At 43.5% G+C, this 24,030-nt stretch overlaps 2 protein-coding genes across 2 annotated transcripts in view; one reads left to right on the top strand and one right to left on the bottom strand.

Annotated features, from left to right (window-relative positions):
* bloc1s2 (biogenesis of lysosomal organelles complex-1, subunit 2) overlaps positions 1-3,644 on the bottom strand; it is a 3,664-nt gene extending 20 nt beyond the window's left edge. Inside the window, exons 1-5 of the mRNA XM_080024251.1 lie at positions 3,471-3,644; positions 2,758-2,874; positions 2,484-2,603; positions 1,906-2,010; positions 1-611 (exon numbers count right to left, since the gene is read on the bottom strand). The exon at positions 1-611 is cut by the window's left edge and continues 20 nt beyond it. Of these exons, the coding sequence (XP_079880377.1) occupies positions 580-611; positions 1,906-2,010; positions 2,484-2,603; positions 2,758-2,874; positions 3,471-3,636 (540 nt within the window). The 5' untranslated portion in view covers positions 3,637-3,644 and the 3' untranslated portion in view covers positions 1-579. The remainder of the gene's footprint in view (positions 612-1,905; positions 2,011-2,483; positions 2,604-2,757; positions 2,875-3,470) is intronic.
* Positions 3,645-4,969: 1,325 nt separating this feature from the next.
* The window catches only part of usp24 (ubiquitin specific peptidase 24), a gene marked incomplete at its 5' end in the record, with an annotated part of 54,208 nt that continues 35,147 nt past the window's right edge, over positions 4,970-24,030 (top strand). Inside the window, 19 exons of the mRNA XM_080010327.1 lie at positions 4,970-5,263; positions 11,237-11,405; positions 12,067-12,134; positions 12,533-12,676; positions 15,002-15,127; positions 16,089-16,124; positions 16,248-16,313; positions 17,355-17,420; positions 17,765-17,839; positions 18,301-18,459; positions 18,688-18,802; positions 20,744-20,847; positions 20,938-21,045; positions 21,178-21,273; positions 21,375-21,536; positions 22,168-22,260; positions 22,689-22,796; positions 22,889-23,038; positions 23,356-23,487. Of these exons, the coding sequence (XP_079866453.1) occupies positions 4,970-5,263; positions 11,237-11,405; positions 12,067-12,134; positions 12,533-12,676; positions 15,002-15,127; positions 16,089-16,124; positions 16,248-16,313; positions 17,355-17,420; positions 17,765-17,839; positions 18,301-18,459; positions 18,688-18,802; positions 20,744-20,847; positions 20,938-21,045; positions 21,178-21,273; positions 21,375-21,536; positions 22,168-22,260; positions 22,689-22,796; positions 22,889-23,038; positions 23,356-23,487 (2,271 nt within the window). The remainder of the gene's footprint in view (positions 5,264-11,236; positions 11,406-12,066; positions 12,135-12,532; positions 12,677-15,001; positions 15,128-16,088; positions 16,125-16,247; positions 16,314-17,354; positions 17,421-17,764; positions 17,840-18,300; positions 18,460-18,687; positions 18,803-20,743; positions 20,848-20,937; positions 21,046-21,177; positions 21,274-21,374; positions 21,537-22,167; positions 22,261-22,688; positions 22,797-22,888; positions 23,039-23,355; positions 23,488-24,030) is intronic.

Below are 24,030 nucleotides of genomic sequence, written 5' to 3'. Positions count from 1 at the left end.
TCCACACTCAGTTCACCAACTTCCAGTGTCAACACATATGACATACAATCCAGAAATCACATTAAATATTTACTACATTTTGGCAAGCCACTACCAAATATGGTGCTTTTATGTAATGCTAAGTTACACACCTTCATTACATTAGCAATGAAAATAAACCATTTCGTCCCAGTGGATGGAGTCAAGATTTTGCAGTAAAGCACAAGAGGAGCAGTTTACACTGTGAAGATCAGGAGTTATAAAGGATGAAAACAGAAATGATGCGTTCTGATCCACTGGGCAGTAAGTACTGCCCACTGTACAGCAGTATAATATACCACAGTAGCTCCTGCTAAACTCTTCTGTATAAAGTTCTGCGGTAGGGATTGTTTCTTTCCTCGCTGTAGCTCCTGTTTCTCCTCCTTGTTGTGATTTGGGCATCATGAGGTCCAGCTTCACCCATCCTCACGCCGTCCGTCTCCCGGAATCCTAAACTCCACCAGAACGATGTGCTGCTTGCTTAGTAAAAGTCCCAAGGTTTCTCTGTTTGTTGGTAGTCTTAGCTCATGCCCCCCCATCCTCCATGGTGCCCAGGCTTCCTCATCTCTTCTCCAGTTTCTTGAATTTGGCCTCTGCGCGCACGCACGCGCACACACACACACACACACACACACACACACACACACACACACACACACACACACACACACACACACACACACACACACACACACACACACACACACCTTAGAATAACAGCTTCAAAATCATTTTGATGGTACAGACTTGTAATATGGAAAATAGCACCTCTTTCATTACCAACCCAACCTCCCGAACGCCTGTTCTTTGGTGTTTGGGTACGAAACCGCAGGAAAGGTGCATTGCGCTTTACGGCTACTATAAATATATAAACTTGAAACTATAAACTTAGCGGTCTAAATATCCGGTAATAATGCTCATACAAATCGTAGCCGTGCTCCAAAACCTTGGCCTGTGCGGGCCCGCCTTCACTTTGATTGAGCCACGGGTTTGTTTCACCCTCTCATTCGCACATGCAAGCCGATCACATCTGGTACCTACACCGGTAGCAGGGGCCCTATCTCCACACAGCTCCGGGAAGCGGCGAGGTCCATGCAAGGGCCGCTGTAGCCTAGGTGTACATTATATTTGTGTTTGTAACATAGACTGTTATTAAAACATGACCGATAACATTCAAATGTGTCCGTTAAAATCTTTAGACAACGGACCGAGTTTTACGACAGTGGTCCACAGTGCAATTGCACTCATAAACTGTAGCGGCACAAAATCCCAAAAGGTACATAATGGTGCTTTAAACAAGTCAATTTCCAATGAGTTACGACCAACTACTTTTTCCAAGCTATAATAAAATCTAGCGACTCTATTGGATCTAGGAAAGACCCAGCGTGCCACGTGAAGGTGACTTGGGGGCCGTAACAGGACCGCGGTCCAGAGGTTTCCCCACCCCGGCTGTAGGTAAAACCTTTTAAAAACATTACATTTTGTTTATTTCAACAATAAAGCGATACGATACACAGACCTACAATAACAACATAAGATATATGTTTAGAAGAAATAGTGCTTTATAAGCACTTATAAGCACTGTATTTGTTTCTGCTATACACATTACCCTGGACGGTTCAACCATGTTGATTGGAATTTATTATTAAAAAGTTTTTTTAAGCTTGCATCTAAAGCAGCAAGGACCCTCTGCAGTGTGAGAGCACCACCTGCTGTTGGTGATTTCAAAGGTCTGAAACATGAGCTGAGAAATGTGACCGGGACCATTTTTAGGACAAATAGATGCCAATGCACGGTGACACCGAGAGACCACACACACACACACACACACACACACACACCATTAAACAGGAGAAATTCTCGGTACAGTCACGTGTGTTGTCTTACCCAGTTTCTTGGAGTATGTGTCCAGTTTGTACGCGGCCTGTTCCAGAGCAGAGACTTGCTCTTCAATTTGATTTATTTGGTCCAGGTATGGCTGCAGACTGGCATCTGGGGGGGGGGGGAGAGAAAAAACAAAACAAAAAAAAAAAAAAAAAAAAAAAGAAACACCCCCCCCCCCCCCCACACAGTTGTCAGGTTGGCATCATCATCTGTGTCAAATGACAACAAACAGAAATGTTTTGTGGAAGCCAAACATTTTCCCCAAAGAATGTTCATTTGAATTGTTTGCATTTCAAACATCTACAGTGGAAACACATCAAATGAGGATGCATAAATTTCCCCCAGAGATTAATAAAGTGTTATCTAATCCTAAATGAAAGGAAATTATTATCTGTGATCTGCAGAGGAATTGTGATGTAGCTCACCCATGATATAGCCTCCTCCCATTTGAAACACCGCCCAAATGAGAAGATGGATTTATGGCTTGGGGATCAATTTAGAAACACATAGAAATGCAGACAATTTACACGATCCACCACCCTAAACCTCCCCCAGCGACCCACTGGGAGTGTCCCACTCACACTTGTTGTTGAGGTCCTGCAGGTTTCGGCTGATGTTGATGCTGATGTCCTTCATCTCCATGTACTTCAGGCTGGTCAGCTTGTTCATGTTCTCCAGCAGACGATAGTCCTCGCAGCTGCCTGCAAAGGAACGAAGAAGGGTGGAATAACCCAAAAAATATTGGGAAATATATTCACGTTGGGAGGGTTTTTTTTTTTCGTTTGTTTTTTTTCAAACCATTGCTATGTTCAGAGGACAGAGAGGTCAAAAGGTGGTATGGAACCCCGTCAAAACCTGTAAGTTCTCCTTGCAGGAAGACGGCCATCTTCTCAAACATGTCCGTGCACAGTTCATTAATATCGGGTTCTGCCGGCTCCACCGCCTCTTCTGCCGTCTCCACACCTCCATCACCTAAACACCCCCCCCCCCCCCCCCCCCCACACACACACACACACACACACACACAGAGTAATTATGATATAATTTAATTGTCAGATCATATAATGCACTCATGCACATGTAAAAATGCTCTGATACCTAAACCCAATCAATGTAACATTAGTGCATTGAGTTCCTGTCTCATGTTTACGTACCTAGATGAGATAGATCGATCGACGGATCGATCTCTTCGAGGCACATTGATCTCACCTTCATTATAAACGGAAAAATGAACATTTTGCCAATAGAATATTTTGTATGGACACATTTCCTATTTTTAGGACTATTGCGTTTAGCCCTATTATTGCATGTTTTTATTTTATTTCCATCACCAATTGTCCTGATGTGAACAACATCCATCCATCCATCCATCCATCCATCACAGTCCCACACAGGCCTGAGTTGCGTCGGGGATAACAGAAAAAATGATTAACGCTGAATAAACAAACAAATGGATGTTAAGGACAAGCAGGCGATGCCAGATAACGAGCCAAACGACCAGGTCCAGGTCATGAACAGTCATTGCGCCATTAACAGTCTGCTCACATGGACCCTCTAGCCCCGCTCACTCTGTGTGCTCTGCTTCTTGGCCGCTGCCGCCACACTCTCCGCGGGGTGCTCCTGGGCTTCACCGTGGCCGTGGGCTACTCCCGGCAGGTTGAGAGCCGTGGGGTGAGCCATCGGAACCCTGGAGATGTTCTCCATCGCCGCAGCCTCGTCGCCAGTGGCAGCCATTTTCTGACGCTGTTCCTGGTCACATGATCTCCATCCGCACGTGACTTCCGCGCCGGAACGCTGCGTTCAAGTCACGTGGGAATTTGTTTGACGCCGCATTCCATGACGCTCGGAACTCGGTCGTTCCGAGTTGGGAGTCCCCGAATTCCGAGCCAGTAAATGTGTGTTTGTTCGGCAAGCGTGTGAATTCTACAAGCGTCTGCACAGGGACTACAACCACGCCCCGGTAGTCCCTGTCAGACGTGTTTTCAAAAAAAAAAAGAACGCAAAGGGATCGTTGCAGTTATTCTCGGTAAACTCGGGCCCCATCGACCTGCCCCGAAATTCGATTGAAACGGCCGCCCCTTTGCACCTTTTGGAGAAGGAAGAACGAGTTTTCTCGAGCTCCAAATCCAATAGAAAGCGGCTCCCGCGCCGTTACGCATGCATTCACGTTGCGTGGATATCACGGTCGGACGTGATTTGACCCGTTGTGTCAACAACAACAACAACAACAACAACAACAACAACAACAGCAACAACAACAGCAACTCGCAGGCGTTCACGCTTCTGATTTTTTTGGACCGTCATGATGTCAGAATGCCGAACCGTCGGAGTTCTGAATTCCGAGTTGTCTCGAAGGCACCGCGGCACACCCTTTTGCGTCAGCTCACGCGCTGTGGCGAACACCTTGTCGGTGCGTTCGAGGCTTCGACTCGAGATTCAGTTGGAACATGTTTTCAACTCAGCTCTGAATTGGATCGAGGGAGATGAAGTGTGCGCCTCGCGTAATAGACCATGACATAAAAAAACAAAAACAAAAACAAAACAAACAAAAAAAAACGGTCTGGTGGCGAGGTTGCAAACTATCAATCAGTGTGTAGAATTTGTTTTTAAATGGGTTTCATATTCCATTTCATACTTCCCCCCCCCCGAATGATCTTAAAATATGAAATCCAATTGGCACTGATTGTGAGATCGATACTTTATTCATCCACGAGGGAAATTGTGGTTGCAACAGCAGCGTGCACTATAACAAATAGGCAGTGACAATAAAGTAAGTAAGTAAGAAATAATAGCAACAAATGAAACACAAACAAATAAAAAATAATTGGGGGTGAAAAAAAAAAGTGAAGTGATCCAGATTCTCCACAATTAAATCGGATCCGTCTCCATCCGTCCAGATCCGGGTCCGGCGCTCCGCTCCGCTCCGCGCCGCTCTGTGGCGGGACCCGCCGTGCGTGACAGCTTCGGCAGCGGACTGCAAACATGGCGGCGTGCAGGGCCGCAGCAGCGCGGCGCTCCGCAGCCCGTCATTGATAGGCCGAGCAGGAGGGGACCCAGAGAACCGAGCATGGAGACCGAGGAGGAGCAGCACATGACCACGCTGCTGTGCATGGGCTTCCCGGATCCCGCGGCCGTCCGGAGGGCGCTCCGCCTGGCCAAGAATGACATCAACGAGGCCGTGGCGCTGCTCACAAACGAAAGCCCCGGCCTCGGGTACGGCTACGAGCCGATGGAGAGCGGGCCCGCCCCGGGCGGGGGGTCGAGCGGGGACGGGGAGAGCGGCAACAGCAGCAGCGGCGGGCGGGCCGGGACGGGAGGGTTCGACCCACCGCCGGCGTACCATGACGTGGTGGACAGCGAGGTAAGGCCCGGGCGGCGGTGGTGGTGGTGGTTGGGTTCAGGGGAAGGGGTGGGGGCGGGAGCCTGTCCTCTGGGTCCCTGAGAAGCGAGCAGGGAGAGTGGCTACCTGCGAGAGGGAGGAGAGGGGTTCGCCCCGGGCAGCCCCGGTGCTTTCTCACCACCGGACCGGGGCTGGCAGGAGCCGGCGACAGGCGCTGTCGAAGCTGAGACCGAACAGACGATCCCAATTTTTTTTTACTTTTTACGGCTTTTATTTCAGTGTTTCACTGGGAACCACCTGCTAACTAGCTCCCAGCTAGCTAGCCGGACCGGGGAGCAGCAGATGCACTGTGCGGTTGGGAGACCCCGGGCTGGAGCAAATTAGCCGAAATAAAATGACCAAGTGTCTACCTTTTGTTTACCTCCACAAATTCTATTTTACATATATGTTCGCAAACACGCACCGTTTCCTATTTCTTACTGTGTGGGATGTTGATACAGAGGTTTATTGTGCATTTTTATCTTTATTGTGCATTGCTAATATTTTATATTTGTAGTTAAATTTTAAGTGTGTTGTTTATTGCCATTTTCCTCTATTTAATAACACCACCATTTCCGTCCGGGTGTTTACTAAAGTGTCCGCCGCTCGCAGGGTCAAGCCTAGATTCGTCCCCGCATATTTGCGCTGCACTCGGGGCAGAGCGGAGCAAGGATTTCGCAACTGCTGTGGCATACTGGATGTGGCCATTTTGAACATTTTCTTTTCTCTGTCAGTGATCTTGGCTCTTCCACGGGTGACCTGTTGACTGGATAATGTGTCCCATTTGAGGTGTCTTTAAATAGGTTTAATGGGTGCGCGGAATGAGGAACTGATAGTTTCCTATCACACTGGAGTTCTCTGGAGTTCATTTTATGCCTCCCAAAAATCTGCCTGAAGCTATTGGCCTGTGAAATAGACATGAACACATTCAATGGTGGTTCATCATTTTCAGATGTCACATTCATCTGTACATCTAAACACTGTGCAGAGCGTCTTGTGGCACTGAGCTGCTTAAACCTCACACCTGTTGCTCTCAGTATGTCCAGAGCAGCAACACCAACCAGATGCAGCCAAAAGATAGCTTGTACTTTTTTTTATTTCACTGATTTATTGATTATTTCAGCGTTAAAGTGGCAATTAGTAAGAGTATCTTGTCATTGTCCCCATGTTTTAATTACAGCCGGTTATGTCCATTGTAACTCAAGAACTATCAACGTGTTAATTAGTAGCTGTGCACTGTGACCTCTTCAGTGATATCCTACACGCAGCCCTACGGGGTAATTCTTCATCTTAAAACATTAAGAAAGATCCATGCTGCATTCTTGGCCCTTCTCTTATACAAGGCCTCATCAGCGTGTCCATCAGACGCTACTATGCCGTGTCTACGTAAACAGCAGTTAACACTCAGTGATTTCATTGCAAATCACTGGAAATAATAAAAAGGCCTTCCTTGACATACACAACAGTGAGGGTTCTGACCGTAATTCAACTCAATGGAAATCAATGCACGTCTTTATTTTAACAGTTCCCGGATGGCTGCCAGTAGGTTTTAGAGGACTGGGGGAGAGAGCGCTTCAGCGAAGGAGTTCTAATCCATTGGGTGCTTAAACCAACACTATAGAGTGGTTACGATCTGTAATTCTCCTAGTTTTTAACGTCAAGAACTCTCAATTTGATTACGCCATGGACGATTTCGGCGTCTGTCTTCACTGACAGAAGCTCCCAAATCTCGTTGTCTCTCCAGTAACATTTTCTACGTATATTACATTCTGCTTCTTTGTCCTTGTATTTTATGCCAGTAAATGACCCTTCTTCACCCTCGGCGAGTGGGCGTGTCGATGCAGCAATATCTGCAGTCGCGTGATACGTCAAGAGACATCCGAGACATCAACACGTGACACGCTCACTCACTCGCTGTAAATTTGCCGTACAATCACCTGCTCTGTTTACACATCCCGCTCAATCGGACATTGCGCAGACTTTGTACTAAGGTGCTGGCTGGGTAAAGTCCGGTTAATGTCCGGACCAACTGACTTAGACATTTGCGTTCGAATATACAGCTCCTCCGGGTAATGTCCAGATAATTTCAGGGTTGCAGTGCATGTGTGAAAGCAGCTTTAGTGTCTCATGTTAGGGGGACAATGGTGAAACTAGGATCCACTGTGAAACTAGGATCCAAAAAGTCATTATTGGAAATTCTCCAATGGCGCTAAGTCTCTTACGGAAATTAAATAATGTTGATGATAAACTATTTATCGTTTTCAAGAGATTCCTGGAACCTCTTAAAGAAACGCCTTGGGGTCACCTGCCCCATGTTGAGAACCACTGGTCAGGATGAGAAATAGTGCTGACATATAAAATAACTGTCTTTTCGTTGATGTAATTTGTAAGAGCATCTTAACAAAATGCTGATTCAGGTTTGTGATGAAGGTCTTGATTTGCCTGCCTTTTATGTTTTTGTCCTTTAGGTTTTTGAACTCAAGTCTTACAGGTGACACAGCGAAAAGCCCCCTCACACAAGCTCTCTATATGGAAAACTTTTCTAACATCTAGAAACAACAGAGGGGTTATGTATAAAAATAATGTAACCCTCCCTCCCAGGCAGATGCTCCCCTGCTCTTCTTACTGTTTGTGCTGGGGAGGCGTGTCATAGGTCTACTGCCCCATGTAACTCACCTAAATATAGCCCTGTAGTCCTGATACAAACAAACACACTGCAGTTTTTCGCTGGGGGTCCCAGGGGGGTTGTTGGGGTGCAAAGTAACTGACAGGCTCTGAGTTACATCTCTTGGTCCCCTCCCCCCACCACCTCCACCTCCATCCCTCACAGCCTCAGATCCCACAACATGAAGCGCTCTGCAGCTTATCTGCATGTTCCTTTGTTTGATTTTGAGTCAGGGAAATACCTCAATACTGTAAACCGAGTGGAGAATACGACGCCCGGGGTGTTTGTTTTTCTGAAGCCATTCTGACAAACGTTCAATTTCAATCAGTGAGGTTTGCTAGTGTGGTTTTGTACTTGTACTGTACGACGAGAAATTCTATTGTTTCAATTTTGAATACCAATACTTTTTACAATACTGTATAACATGTCATCGATATGCAATTGTATCGTGAGCTGACTCATCAATACGAGATTGAATTGATATTGAATCGTATCATGACCCTTTGTATCAAAATTTTATCAAATCCTAAGACCCTGCCCAGTACCTAGCCCTACTACTCGTACTCTGATTCAGGAAAAAATGGATTGTAAAGAGATTTAGTTCCTGCTTGAAATAAAACCAACAGAGAGCTGCATTTGTCGTTTCACTGAAATGTTAATTATGAGTTGGTTGGAACTGAGCAGCAAATGAATCTACACATTTGTTCAAAGCCAGTAAAAATGTATCTTATTTATTCAAAGTGTTCTGTATCAGCAGGAACCTATGACGCATCATTAATTCTTTGTGGTTGTTGAGGACCAAAGCAGTAGTTGGGTATCTCTGGCCGTGGTTTCAAAACGGCCTTTGGTAACGGAAGTTGATCCTAAATATCGGAAGATCCTAAGCTATTCCTAAATAGCTGTTATTGGGCAACCCGTCTCCTCTTGGTTACCTTTGACTTGAGGGTTTCTCAGTATGACGGGGTTCGTCTCTCCTTCTCCATATCCCTCCACCTCCCTTCCATCTTTCCACCTGTCTATCCATCCATCCATCTATACACGGAAGAGGAAGAATATGAAATATGATGCCTTTGAGGGCCCCCCCCCTCCACCCATTTCCTCCTGTTGCTTCCTGCATAGTGCTCAATCCATCACCATATGCCAAGATGGTTTTCAATGTGCAGCACAATACAACACAAGCTGAACTCATTCACCGCTTTCCATGGAGATTAATTTCGGGACCTTATTAGATGTTACCTTACTGTATTGCTCTGTTAATATTTATACAGTACAGTCAATGACTCTTTGGCCAACAGACTTATGGTTTACAATGAGAGCTAGACTTGGTCTTGATTTAATATTTTTTGCTTCAACAGCATTTTAATAGGAAACAATATATGAGCTTATCACTTACGCAATGCATGCTGAAAAGAATATCATGCTTGTTGTAGACGCTCCCTGGGAAATCTGGGTGGGAGTGGCGTTGGTTTCCACTGCTGTACTGGTTTAGTCATGAATATTCAACTGATGAATATGTAAATAACTAAACACTGTAAATAATTCAATATTACTATGTCTGTTCTTGCCTCTCTCTCGCTCTCTCTCTACCAACGCAATGTTGTTGTTTTTAGTTTTTTTACTCTTGATTCTCATGAACTCTTTTTTTCTTTTGTTCTTAGCAGCTTTAGTCTGAATGCATTTGTCGTGTTCCTTTAAATGATGCTTGATAAGTGTTTTTTTCAGTTTTTTCAATTTACTTCACTTTAAGTCTGAAGTATCACCACACAGCTGACTTTGTGGAACTCCCCCACACACACTAAACTGGATGGATAGCCTATAGCCACGGTTCCTGTTGTCATCACATGGCATACTTAACTTCTCTTTATGTTATGTTGCAAAAGTGTTAAAGGCATTTCAGACTAGATTTGTACGAATCAGACTGGATGCTTACTCATTTTTTTTTTTTCTGCTGATATATATGATTGAAATGATTTGGCTGGTATCAGCCTGATACTTATACAGAGTATTGGATCGGTTCCATCTCTTGAAAATGTGACTCTTTTTTTCAAATTTGGTAATAGAGTTTAGCATGATTATAAATTATTCCCTCTCTCCCACACCATCAGTACATTGGAGTCAAACAGCTAAAACCCTGGAATCTGCCCTGGTGGTGTCCTTGAAATCCAAAAGCAGAATGTCAGGGAGGGGACAGAGGGACAAAGAGATGCAGATTGGGTAGGGGGGGTTTGACTTCCAAAGGCCTTTTGGCAATACTCTACAGAGAGACTCAGTCGTCCTCTAGAATTTGACCTTTTATCATTTCGACAAAATCTGTGTGCACTTACTTATTCTCTCAAATCAATTTTACTCGACCAACAAAGACAGTTGCTGCACAGGCACAAAATGGTGCCAAGCGTAGGTGCATTTGGGTTTGGAATACACAAATACTGCTTCTGGATATCGGTCAGATACCATGCTAAATAAGGGTATTGTATGGGAGAAATAAAAATGAATTATTGAAAACATTTTTTCAAAACATCAATATTTTTTTCATGATTTTTTTTTTTGATACAGCAACAAATGTCTTGGGATGCACTTACAGTATCTGACTAAAATAAGGTGTGATTCACTGATACAGCAGAGAATATTCCCAGTTCATCTGATAGCAAGAGCCATACATATCGTCTATATGGGGGGGAAAAAAAAAAGTGCTAGATTTTCTCCTTTTTTGACATTTTGTGGCATGTTAGATGAGTCAATCATTATGTTTAAATGACCTGAAAGAACACAGTTGTAAACCTTTCACTGAACAGTCTTCAGCAAAAGTAATGGGTTAGACTCGGACTCAATCAAGTTTTATGTCTTTGAATTGTTACTGGCACAGAGAAAGTGAACAAATGGCAAACATGATTCTCCTCCTCCTCGAGGCTTCTTAGTATAGGGGTCTTACAAGGGAGCTGAATGTTTGTCCATGATGTTCAAACTGAAATGAATTCAGTTTGATGATGTAAGTGGCCGAGATCAGGAGGCGGGGCTTGAGCACAGGTGGTCAGGTCTGGGGATAAGGGGCATGTCCTCCTAAACAGACTCAGTTGGACTGCCTGTTTGGAGAGCTTGAAATCTCTTTTTTTGAGAGCTTGAAATCTCAGCAGACATCCATGGAACAGTGGACTGAGCGGCCCCCCTACTGATCTATCATGGTCAATTTTACACAACAAGCGAATAAGATGTCACTGATTGTATGTTTACAAGGCTACTGCAGACTTTCCGAATCCAGTGTTGATTTTTCTGCTGATCTGTGTGTGTTTCAGAGGAGTAACGATGAGAATGGAAACTGCTCTGGGAGCAGCATGGAGTTCCCCACCACCAACCTGTACGAGCTGGAGAGCAGAGTATTCACCGACCACTGGTCTATCCCCTACAAGAGGGAGGAGTCTCTGGGAAAGTGCCTCATTGCATCCACTTGCCTCGCCCGGCACGGTGTGTGTGTGTGTGTGTGTGTGTGTGTGTGTGTGGAATGTATGGAATGTATTGATAGCAATGTCAGAGATCAGGTTTGATGCTGTGGTCATGTGCTTGTAAGAATGCTCTGATTCCTGAACCCAATACCAACGAGTTCCCGCTCACGTAACAAGGAAATAGAAACCACCTGAATATGGCTGCTGTTACAATCATGACGTTTAATTGTTATGAAATAATAACGATTAACAATGTCATTGTCATTTTTATTTTTTAGTTTTATGCCAATATCATAGTATAAGCTTAGAAGCGTAATAATACATGTCTACCTATTGCAGAAGATCAATAGGTAGATGGATGATTTGTGGATGGAAATGCACCACATTCATTGTTTTAAAATCCTTCTTAAATTTGGGTGAAAAAATATGATTTGTGGAATCGAATGTTTTGACAAAAACATGCGATCTGTTCAAATAATTCAGATTTGCATTGTGATTTTGAAACTTGGTGGCGGTTTAATGGTTATGAGTAATGTCTGCTTTACCAATACTATAAATAGTTATATTTAGTTTCATACATCAGAGAGTGTTGTGTGTGTGTGTGTGCTTTCAGTGTACATGACTGTACAGGTGACTTCTGTGTTCACTGTTAAATGGATGATTGGACATGTTTTGTTTTTTAGGTCTGGCTGATGCAGATGAGAACTGCAAGCGCTTCATGGAAAGATGTATGCACGAGGCCTTCAAAAAGGTCAGAGGGCATGATGCAAAGCTGAAAGTTACCAGCTTGTATTCAATGACTCAACATGCTTTTATCACTCATTTATCCATGGTATTTTGTTTTTATACCTCTAAATGTACATTACATACATTTACATTTAGTCATTTAGCAGACGCTTTTATCCAAAGCGACTTACAATTGTTCAAACACCGATGGACGCAGCCATCAGGAGCAATTAGGGGCTAAGTGTCTTGCTCAAGGACACTACAGCATGCTAGCAGAAGGAGCCTGGGATCGAACCAGCAACCTTTTAGATGACTAGACCACCAGCTCTACCGCCTGAGCTACCATCCCCCCCAAATATGTATGTATAAATGTAATACTACTTGGAAGGCCCCCCACCTTTTCCCTGTCTCCTCTGTCTCTAGCTGCTGACCAGCAGTGCCGTCCACAAGTGGGGGACAGAGATCCATGAGGGCATCTATAACATGCTGATGCTGCTGGTGGAGCTGGTGGCAGAGCGGGTGAAGCAGGATCCTATACCAGTCAACCTGATGGCCGTCCTGACCATGGTGAGACCTCCGCACCCTGGTTTTTATCCTCTATCCTCTTATATGAGCTGGATGTCGTATTGATGTTGCCTATATTATCTTATAACTAGAGAATTAACCATCCCTCTGAGTCAGACAGAGGCGTGGTGAGAGCTCTTCTCCAATACAGTATACACTGATTAGCCACAACATTAAAGCCAAAAAGTTCACGTGTGAACATTAAAGTCCTGTAAGTTGTGACGTGTGGCCCCCATGGATGGGGCTTGTTGTTCCAGCACATCCCACAGATGCTTGATCGGATCGGACCCTAGCCCCGGCCATCCACATGATATAGAAGAAAATGTAATTCATCAGACCAGGCCACCTTCTTCCATTGCTCCATGGTCCAGTTCTGATGCTCACGTGCCCATTGTAGGTGCTTTCTGCAGTGGACAGGGGTCAGCATGGGCACTCTGACTGATCTGCAGCTACGTAGCCCGATACACAGCAAGCTGTGATGCACTGTGTGTTCTGACATTTCTATCACAGCAGCATTAACGTTTTAAGCAATTTGTGCTATAGTAGCTCTTCTGTGGGATCGGATCAATGAGCCCATGGGCACACATGACCCTGTCGCCGGTTCACCGGTTGTCATTCCTTGGACCACTTTTGGTAGGTACTAGGTTTGGGCCGATATCCAATAATATTGCGACAACTGTATTACAATACCCGTCCGTCTGTCATTCACTTGCCTGCACAGAGAGGATGTGAGTATGTGGACGTATGCGCACAGCGCAACAGTGAGGAAGTAGATGGAGGATTTGGATGTGGTGGTGTGGATAGTTATTAAGTTGCGGCTCCGATGGCACCCACGATGCACGCCCTAGTGATGCGTTGTTAGATGTTGGTTAATTTTTTTTTTTTTTTTACATCTCCTTATGGAACGAAACAAGCGCTTATGGAACGAAACTGTGCGCAATGGGGGGCGCTTTCTCCGTGACACTCTCCCCGATCACTCTCTCCATGCGTTATGCACAGAAAATTATATTTACGAGTCGTGGCCCGTTTCACTGGCCCGTCCCTACACTGTTTTTAATTGTTTTATTTGGAATATGGCGCGCAGAGATTGGGGCGCACTGAGAGCCATGTCCGTGTCCAGACGCCAATGATTCACACATATAAAAATATATTCCCCTTATTGATAGTTCCTCATTGAAATGTTATCCCTGTGCATTTTGTAAGCTTCTATCTGTTTTATCCTTTTATTGTAATGCACACTGACTGACAAAAAAAAGACTGCTCGACCTGAAGAATGTCAATCGACTGACGGGTTTCCGACTGATGATTCAACTCGTCGACTTTTAGGGAGCAGCCCTAGTCACGCACATAAACAAGTTTACACTCCACACCTCGTATTATTCACGCTGGTAATCCCAAAATATGTAAAACTCCTTTTGTTTTTTCTATGCATATATTTCCTCATTTGCGCTTTCTTGGTACCAGTCAGTGTTTGCGTGGTGAACAGGAGATCCTATTCCCATTTCCCATTTAAGTGAACGCCCACGCACAGCTTGCGATCTTTCTTCGCGACCCAATATTAAAGGTTCACCGTCTCTCCAAAGAAATCAAATAAGTGTTTTTATTGTCGATGTATTTATTGTAATTAAAATAAGCCAAAAACAAAGGCTGTGTGTAATGGGAACACATTCTCCATCACTGTGTCAACAACAACGAAAATGTTTTGTATCCTGATATTTGGGCAGGACTGCATCACAATATAACATTTTGGGTATCGCACAAGCCTACTAGGTACTAACCATTACATACCGGGAACACCCCACAAGACCTGCAGTTTTGGAGACGCTCTGACCCAGTGGTCTAGCAATCACAATTCAGCCCTCGTCAAAGTCGCTCAGATCCTTACGCTTGCCCATTTTTCCTGCTTCCAACACATCAACTTCAATAACTGGCTGTTCACTTGCTGCCTAATATATCCCACCCTTTGACAGGTGCCTTGGAACAAGATGAATAATGTTCTTCACTTCACCTGTCAGTGGTTTTAATATTGTGGCTGATCGGTGTATATTATATTGTTATAACGATTTTGTTATCCACCCTGGTGCACAGTATTCAAACTTGCACCATCTCCTATTTTTGTGAGAATGTTAATTGTTGATACAGGGGTTTATTGTTATTTGTGGGTCTTCTGGGTTTATTGTATATTGCCACATTTTTCTTGTTTATTTTTCATTTTTAGGTGTTATCTATCTATTAAACTCTTTAATCTGATTAAACTGGTAAACATAATGTATTGATTGTTTTTCTTTTTTTCTGTGTATTCTCTCTGGGTGTCGTGGTCGTTTCTAGGCATTCAACCCCGACAATGAGTACCACTTCAAGAACCGCATGAAGGCCTGCCAGAGGAACTGGGCCGAGGTCTTTGGGGACGAGGCCAACATGTTCGCCGTCTCCCCAAGCAACGCCTACCAGAAGGTACGCGTGCACGTCAATGTGCTCATTGTGTTTCTGTTGGTCTAATTATGGTAATTTCTTAAATCTGATTGATCTGACTTTTAGCCTGTTTACTAGTCCTGTTTCCTGATCATAGCTCACATTTTTACAGTTTTTAATATTGTCTATTTTCGCATTTTGGGAAATTTGAATGATAGAACAATGGTGAGACACCTAACTTAAAATGATCTCCTGGTCCTACTGACCTTTATGATAAATGCACAGTTTTATCAAAGGTTATGCCTTATGTTGCTGTATTTGTTAAAGCAATGGAATGTCCGCCTTTACAAATCAAATGAACAAAAAATGTGAGCTTGCTAGTGAACAAACTGAAACTCAGTTGTAGTAGCAATGTGACGATAATATCCCAACTTTGATCTAGAGTAAACCAATGTACATTCAAGTCACTGTATGACTCTGAGGCGTGTGTGCATTTCCCTGTTGGTCTTTGTTTACTTCTTCCAGCCGCTTAGAGGACAAATGGGTTTCTCCGTCGTAGGGTTGCATAACAGAAGTGTGCGTGTGCGTGCGTGCGTGCGTGCGTGCTGGTCAGTGTAACGTATTTGAAGTTGAACTGTTTGATTTCTCCCGTTTTCAACATTATGAAGTCAAAGATCTTTTTTTGTATATTCTGTTTGTAGCGACATCAAAATGTATTTTGGCTTCAATGAAAGTGGTAGAGGGGCTGTTTGACATTGCAGACTCCAAAGGTTGTCGCTAGATTTCTATCATCAACCTGTAATGATAAATTTATTGGAATTGACAAAATTATAAATCTGACCTACAGTTGTCTTTGTGCTGAAATATATTATATCAATATATATTTGGATGCTAAACAAAAACAGCCCAAGACTGCAGCTGGTAAATGGTTCATATTTTATTGTTATTTATTTCATTGTCAATAGGTTGATTTTGTAAATATTATTTAAATTATTTGTTTCAGGAGCCTCACGGTTGGCTGGTTGACCTTGTGAATCGGGTAAGTCCTGAGCGTTGCATCACTCAAACCCCAGAACCACCTCAGAGCTGATATACACAGTACTCACCTCTTTCTCTCTCCCTCTTTGTTTCTTGCTTTCTGTTTTTCTCTTCTGTGGTGTAGTTTGGGGAAATGGGAGGATTCACCGCCATCCAGACCAAGCTTAACACAGAGGAGATAGAAATAGCGGTAAGAACATTCTGGAATTTGTTTGGAACTGTTTTCCAAGTCAATATATGCAAGAGCTTGCTATTCAAGAATTCAAGAAATCCATTGAACACAAGTATGGGCACATGGAAAATGTGCCCGCTGATGGAAACAGAAGTATAGTGTTTCCTATAGTCTTGATGTCATGTTTCCCTTGTAGTGTGTAGTATGCCATTTTGGACATAGGGCGTGACTTGGAAACTGAGACAAACATTTCATGGAGTTCATCCTCTGGCCACAGCTCCCGTTCACAGGCAGTCGACTGTCTCTTCCCTGGCCGTGCGTGCGTGCCTGCGTGCGTGCGTGAGCGCGCGCGTGTGTGTGTGTTCTGAGACATCCTTGTACTGATTCCTCCTTCAGGGAAACCTGACCGGAACCACAGACATGCACGACCATTGATTCTGTGTCTCACACACACGCATCTTAATAAGGTGGAGATCAGCCGTGCACTCTGCAGTGAAGGAGCCGGCTCCATCACACACTCTCTGAACAAGAGACAGATGGAGAGTGAGAAGAGGAGGGGAGAGCTCCCTCTTCTACTGAGTCCTCAGGGTGACTCTGCTCTGAACAGGAAGCCAAGTGCATTGTGGGAAGGCAGGGTGAAGGACAGGAGGAGGTTGTTAGCGGCAGAGGAACACCAGAGACATTCATAAAAAAAACAAAAACTCCTGATATGGCTCTGAATGAAGTGCTTCACCAAAAATCATAGTGAAAAATCATAGTGAAGGAGTCGGAACGAACATACTTTAAAATGGTTCTTGCATTAAACATATTGCGTTAATTAATCCACGTTTGGTTCACTGCGTAGAACTAGTGTAACCCTCTCTCTCTCTCTCTCTCTCTCTCTCTCTCTCTCTCTCTCTCTCTCTCTCTCTCTCTCTCTCTCTCTCTCTCTCTCTCTCTCTCTCTCTCTCTCTCTCTCTCTCTCTCTCTCTCTCTCTCTCTCTCTCTCTCTCTCTCTCTCTCTCTCTCTCTCTCTCTCTCTCTCTCTCTCTCTCTCTCTCTTACTCCCCCCCCCCCCAGTGTGTTTCAGCATTGGTCCAACCACTGGGTGTGTGTGCAGAATACCTCAACTCCAGCCTGGTTCAGGTGAGCTCCACTCAGAAAGTTACGGATCTTCAGCTGCTGGGTTGCTACGACGACTGGAACTAAGTCTCAGTTGGCACTGTAGCTGGGGAAATCCAATCATGACAGTTCAGCACCGACAGTGTTGGACACCCTTAACCAGGGGTCTAAAACCACGGCTCTGAGGGCTACGTCCATCCCGCAAGATAATTTCATGTGGCCCCACTTCATGTTTCGAATATATATTCCAAAGTTCAAAACTAAAAAGTGTGTGTGTGTGTGTGTGTGTGTGTGTGTGTGTGTGTGTGTGTGTGTGTGTGTGTCACCGTGCATTGGCATCTATTTGTCCTAAAAATGGTGTGTGGCAGCCAATGCTGGACCCGGTCATCCACAAGATGATCACCTATGTACAGAACCTGGAGGAGAAGGACCTGAAGGACAAGGTAGATGTCTAGTGCTTGGTAGTATTTCTCACGATCTTGATAATCAATTTTGGATCAAATGGCCGATCTTCTTTTCGTCCAGTCTGTCTAGCTTTTGTTAGTCCGATCCAGCTCTATCCCTTCACATTATTCATGACTCCTTTCCATGAAAACCCATTTTGGATCCTAAGCCCAATGAAAACAGAAGATAACTAAAATGCAATGACAACATGTTTAGATTGTTTCTTGTAATCTTTAAACAAATCAATATGTGACATTTGGAGAGAGGCAGGTAGAGCTGTGATGTATACAAAACTGTGAGATGGAGAGAAACAAGTATATGGTGCTACATGTCGCCATCCTCTCTCTCAATGTTGAAGAATTGGTCAAAACATATTGTGATATTAGATTTTGTAGACATCGCTCAGTCCTATTAGTCATTGTACTGTCCTGATACTTGTTTTTCTAACGCCCTGCCCCAGCGTCTGGTGAGCATCCCAGACCTGCTGTCAGCCATCAAGCTGCTGTGCATGAGGTTCCAGAGGGAGCTGGTCACCGTGGTGGACGACCTGCGGCTGGACACACTGCTCAGGATGCTCAAGACGCCGCACTTTTCCACCAAGATGAACTCTCTCAAAGAGGTGGGTGTCTGTGTCTTATTGAACTAGCTATAACCAGTATGGAAGCATTCTGAGGAGTTAAATACGAGAGTTGTTCAGCTGTGCAGCGTCCGTGAGCCAAAAACAAACGAATGGTTTGTGCAGAAAGAATCAGTTGTTGGCCTTGCCTTCATTTGTTACTTCAACAAAGTGTTTCCAGAATGAAAGGAAATGTTTTGATTCACCTGTGTTTGTTTGTTTGTGCCCCAGGTGACCAAGCTGATAGAGGAGAGCACGGTGTCCAAGACGGTGAAAAACGCCATTGACACTGACAAGCTGCTGGACTGGCTGGTGGAAAACTCTGTTCTGTCAATAGCACTGGAGGGTGAGGAGAGTATCCCTACCGTCACTGAAACAGCAGATCTGCTGGTCATTGAAAAGTTTGGAAATAATATGAATGAAATCAGGGCTCCAGAATAACTTTTTCCACTCGTAGCACTGGCGCTCCCTACTGAAAATCTTAGGAGCACCAATACTGAAATTGACATGCAACACAACATTCATATTTTTTCCATCTTAACTGTATTACTGATTAAAGGCTTTGGTAATATGTAAACAATTTACAGAAAAAACAATGTGCTGTTTTATTTTAAAGGAAAAAGTCACAGTGAAGTAGTGGTTTAACAGAAAAAAATGTTAAGTTAACTAGTGCTTTTTTAAAACTTAGACACCAAATAAGAAATTAACAAACGTAAACATAAGGTACGTAGTCAGTACATTAGTCATTAACAACCATGATGAGAGCCTCAGCTCTCCATTCTCTCACTCTCACACACATGCACACAAACACTAGGGCTGTGGTTCAATATTCGAATGCTATTGTTCTTCTTTCGGCTTCTCCCGTCAATTTCTATTTGAATTGTAAAACAAAAAAGAAAAAAAAAAGAAATTGACATTCCAATGTGAAAATTGACATCAGAAAAAAGTAGTGTTTCAGCAGAAATGTATTATTTTTTTATAAAAATGTTACGTGCTCATGTCCACATACATCCTCTTTGTGCGCGCAAGTGAATGAGCCTTCATTCCTCATTAAATCAAGAAAGGGTAAAAAAAAAAAAAAAACCTGGATTCTACAGGTGTTCTGGGCTCTGCCAGCAGCACATTCCGCGCGTTTCGGCCCAGGACGAAGCACCGGGTCTCACCGGGGGAAGTGCAGAGGTTCGGTTGAAACAATTTGCTTAATTATACGTTTTTATCTTTTCCATTTTTTTGCGGCCGCTTTCGAAGAGACTGGGGGTCTCAATTGGAGGATTGGAATTTTGCAATTATGCCCAAGCCTAATTCGCAATAACACAGCCCAAAACTTGGTGAAATTGTAACATATTGCAAATTGTAACAGATGTGCGAATATATTCAAACTGATGTTTTTCCAGAAGGAATATTCAAATGTGATTTTTGGCCCATGACAGCCCTAACACACACACACACACATACAAATTCTGGCTCCCTCCTAGTGTTTCTTGGGATAAATGATGATGATTTAAAAAAAAAAAAAGACAGTATATTTGCAAGTCGCGCTCGTGCTCCTAGTTATAAAATTTAGTAACACTGTTTCCAAAAATTATCGCAAAATGCTACTAAATGATCGGTCTGGAGCCCTGGAAATAAACACACATTGAGACCTTAAAGCAACCCTAACTTTTTTTTACCTTAAAATAACAGCTTCAAAATCATTTTGATGCTACACTGACTTGTAATATGGAGAATGGCACCTCTTTCATTCCCATCCCAGCCCCCAAATGCCTGTTCTTGCTCTATGTAACTTCTGTGTTCGGGTACGAACCTGCGGGAAAGATGCACTATGCTTTATGACATAATGTCGCTTCCTTTATGTTTGGCTCCGGTTATTGGGGCACTATAACCTACGTGTACATTATTTTCATGTTTGTAACATAGACTGTTATTGAAACATGCCAGATAAGGTTCAAATTTTTCTGGTAAAATAATAATTTAGGATACGGGACCGGGTTTTGCAACAGTGGTGTAACAGTGAAATTGCACTCAAACTGAGCCGAATACCAAAAGTTACATCGTTCTGCTTTAAATAGCATTTTAAAGTCTGAAAATAGATTTTTAAAGGGTACTGTGTGCTTTTAATAAAAATATTTTTTTGACAAAGAAAAGGTATAACAGACGGAAATGTATTATTTAAATGTAAAATTCGTCATCTTGTCATTCCAGTGTGTAATACATTATAGAAACATAACATGGTCATTTAAAATATTTAACATTTTATATTGCATGGTTATGCAATATCGTGTTTCAGGAAACATCGACCAAGCTCAGTACTGTGAGAGGATAAAGGGAATCATTGAGCTTCTGGGCAGCAAACTGTCTCTGGACGAGCTCTCCAAGATCTGGAGGATCCAAGTGAGCAGCGATAACCTTAACATCCTGATCGTATATATTGTGAACAGACCAAACCTTTTCAGCGGTTTTGTTTTGTTTTTTTCCCCAAAGGCGGGTCAGTCGTCCACAGTGATCGAGAACATCCACACCATCATCGCAGCCGCTGCCGTCAAGTTCAACTTCGAGCAGCTCAGCCATCTCTTTGTGCTAATACAGAAGGTTGGAAACTGATGAGAGAGATGGAGATACTGATCCACAGAAACAGGCTTGGGATAGTGTGAATTATATATATGTGTGTGTGTGTGTGTGTGTGTGTGTGTGTGTGTGTGTGTGCGTGTGCGTGTGTTACAGAGCTGGGAGGTGGAAAGCGATCGTGTACGACAGAAGCTGCTCAGTCTGATCGGAAGAATCGGAAGAGAAGCTCGATCTGAAGCCACAACGGGAAAGGTCAGACGGGCCAAATCTTCTGAACCTGAAATTATCCTCCTATGGGGGGAAAATAGTAATGATAAAATCAACGGTCACTTATTGTTTTAATCTGTGTGTAGGTGCTGGAGGTGCTGTGGGACCTGGCCCACCTCCCCACGTTGCCCACCAGCCTGGTGGCGCAGGCGTCCGAGGAGCATCTGGCTATCCTGAGCGACGCCTACGCAGTCAAGGAGACAGTCAAACGCAGCTACATCATCAAGTGCATTGAGGACATCAAGAGGGTGCGACACATGCACACATTCTAAAACTCATTTAAACTCTGGTAGCTGTTTGTTTAGACTAGCATTTTTCTTATTTTTTATGTATTCGTTAATTTACCCTGTTATTAGCTGTTTTACACACTTGTTCCTTTCTTGCTTTATTTAAACTATTTGAATTATGACAATTTTAATTATGATGATTGATTTAAGTTAGAATGTTTATTTTAACCCCTTTACATTTTTGTAGATTATTAAAGATTATTATTAATAATAATACTACTACTAATTATAACAATAAGATTAATTCATAATAAAGATAATTGAGATTAATAATAATAATAATAATAATAATTATAATAATAATAATTATTATTATACTAATCATATTGTTATTCAAACCTTTCTTTCTTGCCATACCAGATCAGTTACTCCAGGGTTTTAATTCAAACGGAATTTGAGCCAAACGGAATTATTGAAATTTCTTTCTTCATAGAAACTATGAAATCACTGGAATACTTTCCAGGTGATTTTCGGTTTGTGTTAAGACCCGTGTTCGAGCGCTATGCTGTACGTTTAACAAACAGGAGGATCCCTGTACAGCCCCCTGTAGTCCCGCAACACATGATCTTCAAATTCAGGTTTATGTTTCTAGACTCCGTCCACGGAGGAGAGCAAACCCATCGACGTGCACAGCTCGTTTCTCACCAGCTCATGGGGAAAGAGGAAAGCCAACACATTGGCCAAAGTAAGACAAAGTTTAGACCATTCCCCCAAGCGGTGTGCCGCCCAATCAGCTCGCTCCAATCTCACCGCTGCACGGCCTCCAGCCAATCAGGGAGATAAGATTCAATCATAGGGTTCTATTCTACAGGGTGATGATTTCCACGGTTGATTTGTGTGTGTGTGTGTGTGTGTGTGTGTGTGTGTGTGTGTGTGTGTGTGTGTGTGTGTGTGTGTGTGTGTGTGTGTGTGTGTGTGTGTGTGTGTGTGTGTGTGTGTGTGTGTGTGTGTGTGTGTGTGTTCTGCTTTCCTGACTAATGGGGACCTGCACTGGCTAATGCTGCTGTTGTTGATCTGGGTGAGGCTGACACTGGATCAGCTTGTGCACACTGCAGCTGTATTGGTGTGTGTTAAAGTCGACAGACCATTAATAAGGAGAGTGTGTGTGCCCAGGCCTCCCAGCAGAGCAGCCCTCAGGCCGTCTGGGTCGTTCCTGCTCTCCGTCAGCTGCATGAAATCACTCGTTCTTTCATCAAGCAGACATACCAGAAACAGGACAAGGTGGGAGTCTCTTGTTTCAATTTCAAAATCTATTTGAAAATTGTTATGTTGATGCTCTGCTTGGAAGTTATATTACCATTTTCTACTTAAAGAGCATCATCCAGGACCTGAAGAAGAACTTTGAGATTGTGAAGCTGATCACCGGATCCCTGGTGTGCTGCCACCGGCTTGCAGTCACCGCCGCCGGGAACAACGGGCTGTCTAGCTCCACCCTGGTGGATGGACGCTACACCTACCAGGAGGTGAGCCCTGTTGTCAATTGTTTTGTTATTTTTATTCATCCAATTTGAAGTGGAAGTCCTTCAGATCATCGATGTTGGGTGGATTGCACTACAAGTCCCAGAATTCCATTCATACCCCTTGTCTTCACTATCTTATGATTGATTATTTGGGGGGTGGGGGTTCTTAGTCATTTGAGGCAATGGAGATATTTTCTGTTCTTTTTGTGAATGTCTTCTGCTTGGCTGAAGTTGTCTGCCTCCTGGTTGTGGTTTAACTTTTGGCCTCAGAAAGGTTTTAGGCTGCTGATTAAAACGCTGCATCTCTGGATGTGTTTCAGTATCTGGATGGCCATTTGCGCTTCCTGGCCTTCTTCCTCCAGGAGGCGAGCCTCTACCTGGTTTGGAACCGAGCCAAGGAGATCTGGGAGTGTCTTGTGTCCGGACCCGATGTCTGTGAGCTCGACAGAGAGGTAGGAAACAAACGTCATCACAGCCCAAATGTGGACATTTCACATATCCAAAATGACTCACCACAGAAGATTCACACAAACATGTTCATATTGAACTACTTTTAAGGCCTAATATTTGTAGAAAGATATGACCACACAGGTAACCCCGCCTTATCTTTACCAAGGTTTACAGTATTACACCACAAACTAAAACTCCTCAAGCATGTTGTAGTGTTGATATAGTGGCTAGCAATGAAATCAATTGGCTTCAAACTGGTAAAGATTAACAACAATGACAACAATGTTATGATATTTTGTATATTTTGAATTTTATTGTAGTAGTAGTGTTACAGAAATTAAAATCTGCAGTTTGTCAGTCGGTGGTTTTTAAATAAAGAGGCAGACAGTTTATTCAGGACACAGACAAGTTTATATGGTCATGGTTTGCATTATGACATAGGAAGGAGTTGTCACGATGTAACGGACAATGGGGTGACTAGAACTGGTTTTAACTGGTTTCAACGGGAGTTGTCTATTGTGACGAGCGTACACAGTATGCAGAGT

This window comes from Zeus faber (assembly GCF_960531495.2).
Source record: "Zeus faber genome assembly, chromosome: 1".
Classification (NCBI taxonomy): domain Eukaryota; kingdom Metazoa; phylum Chordata; class Actinopteri; order Zeiformes; family Zeidae; genus Zeus; species Zeus faber.
Note: the sequence above shows the minus strand (reverse complement) of the source record. Positions and strands in the feature narration are given on the sequence as shown.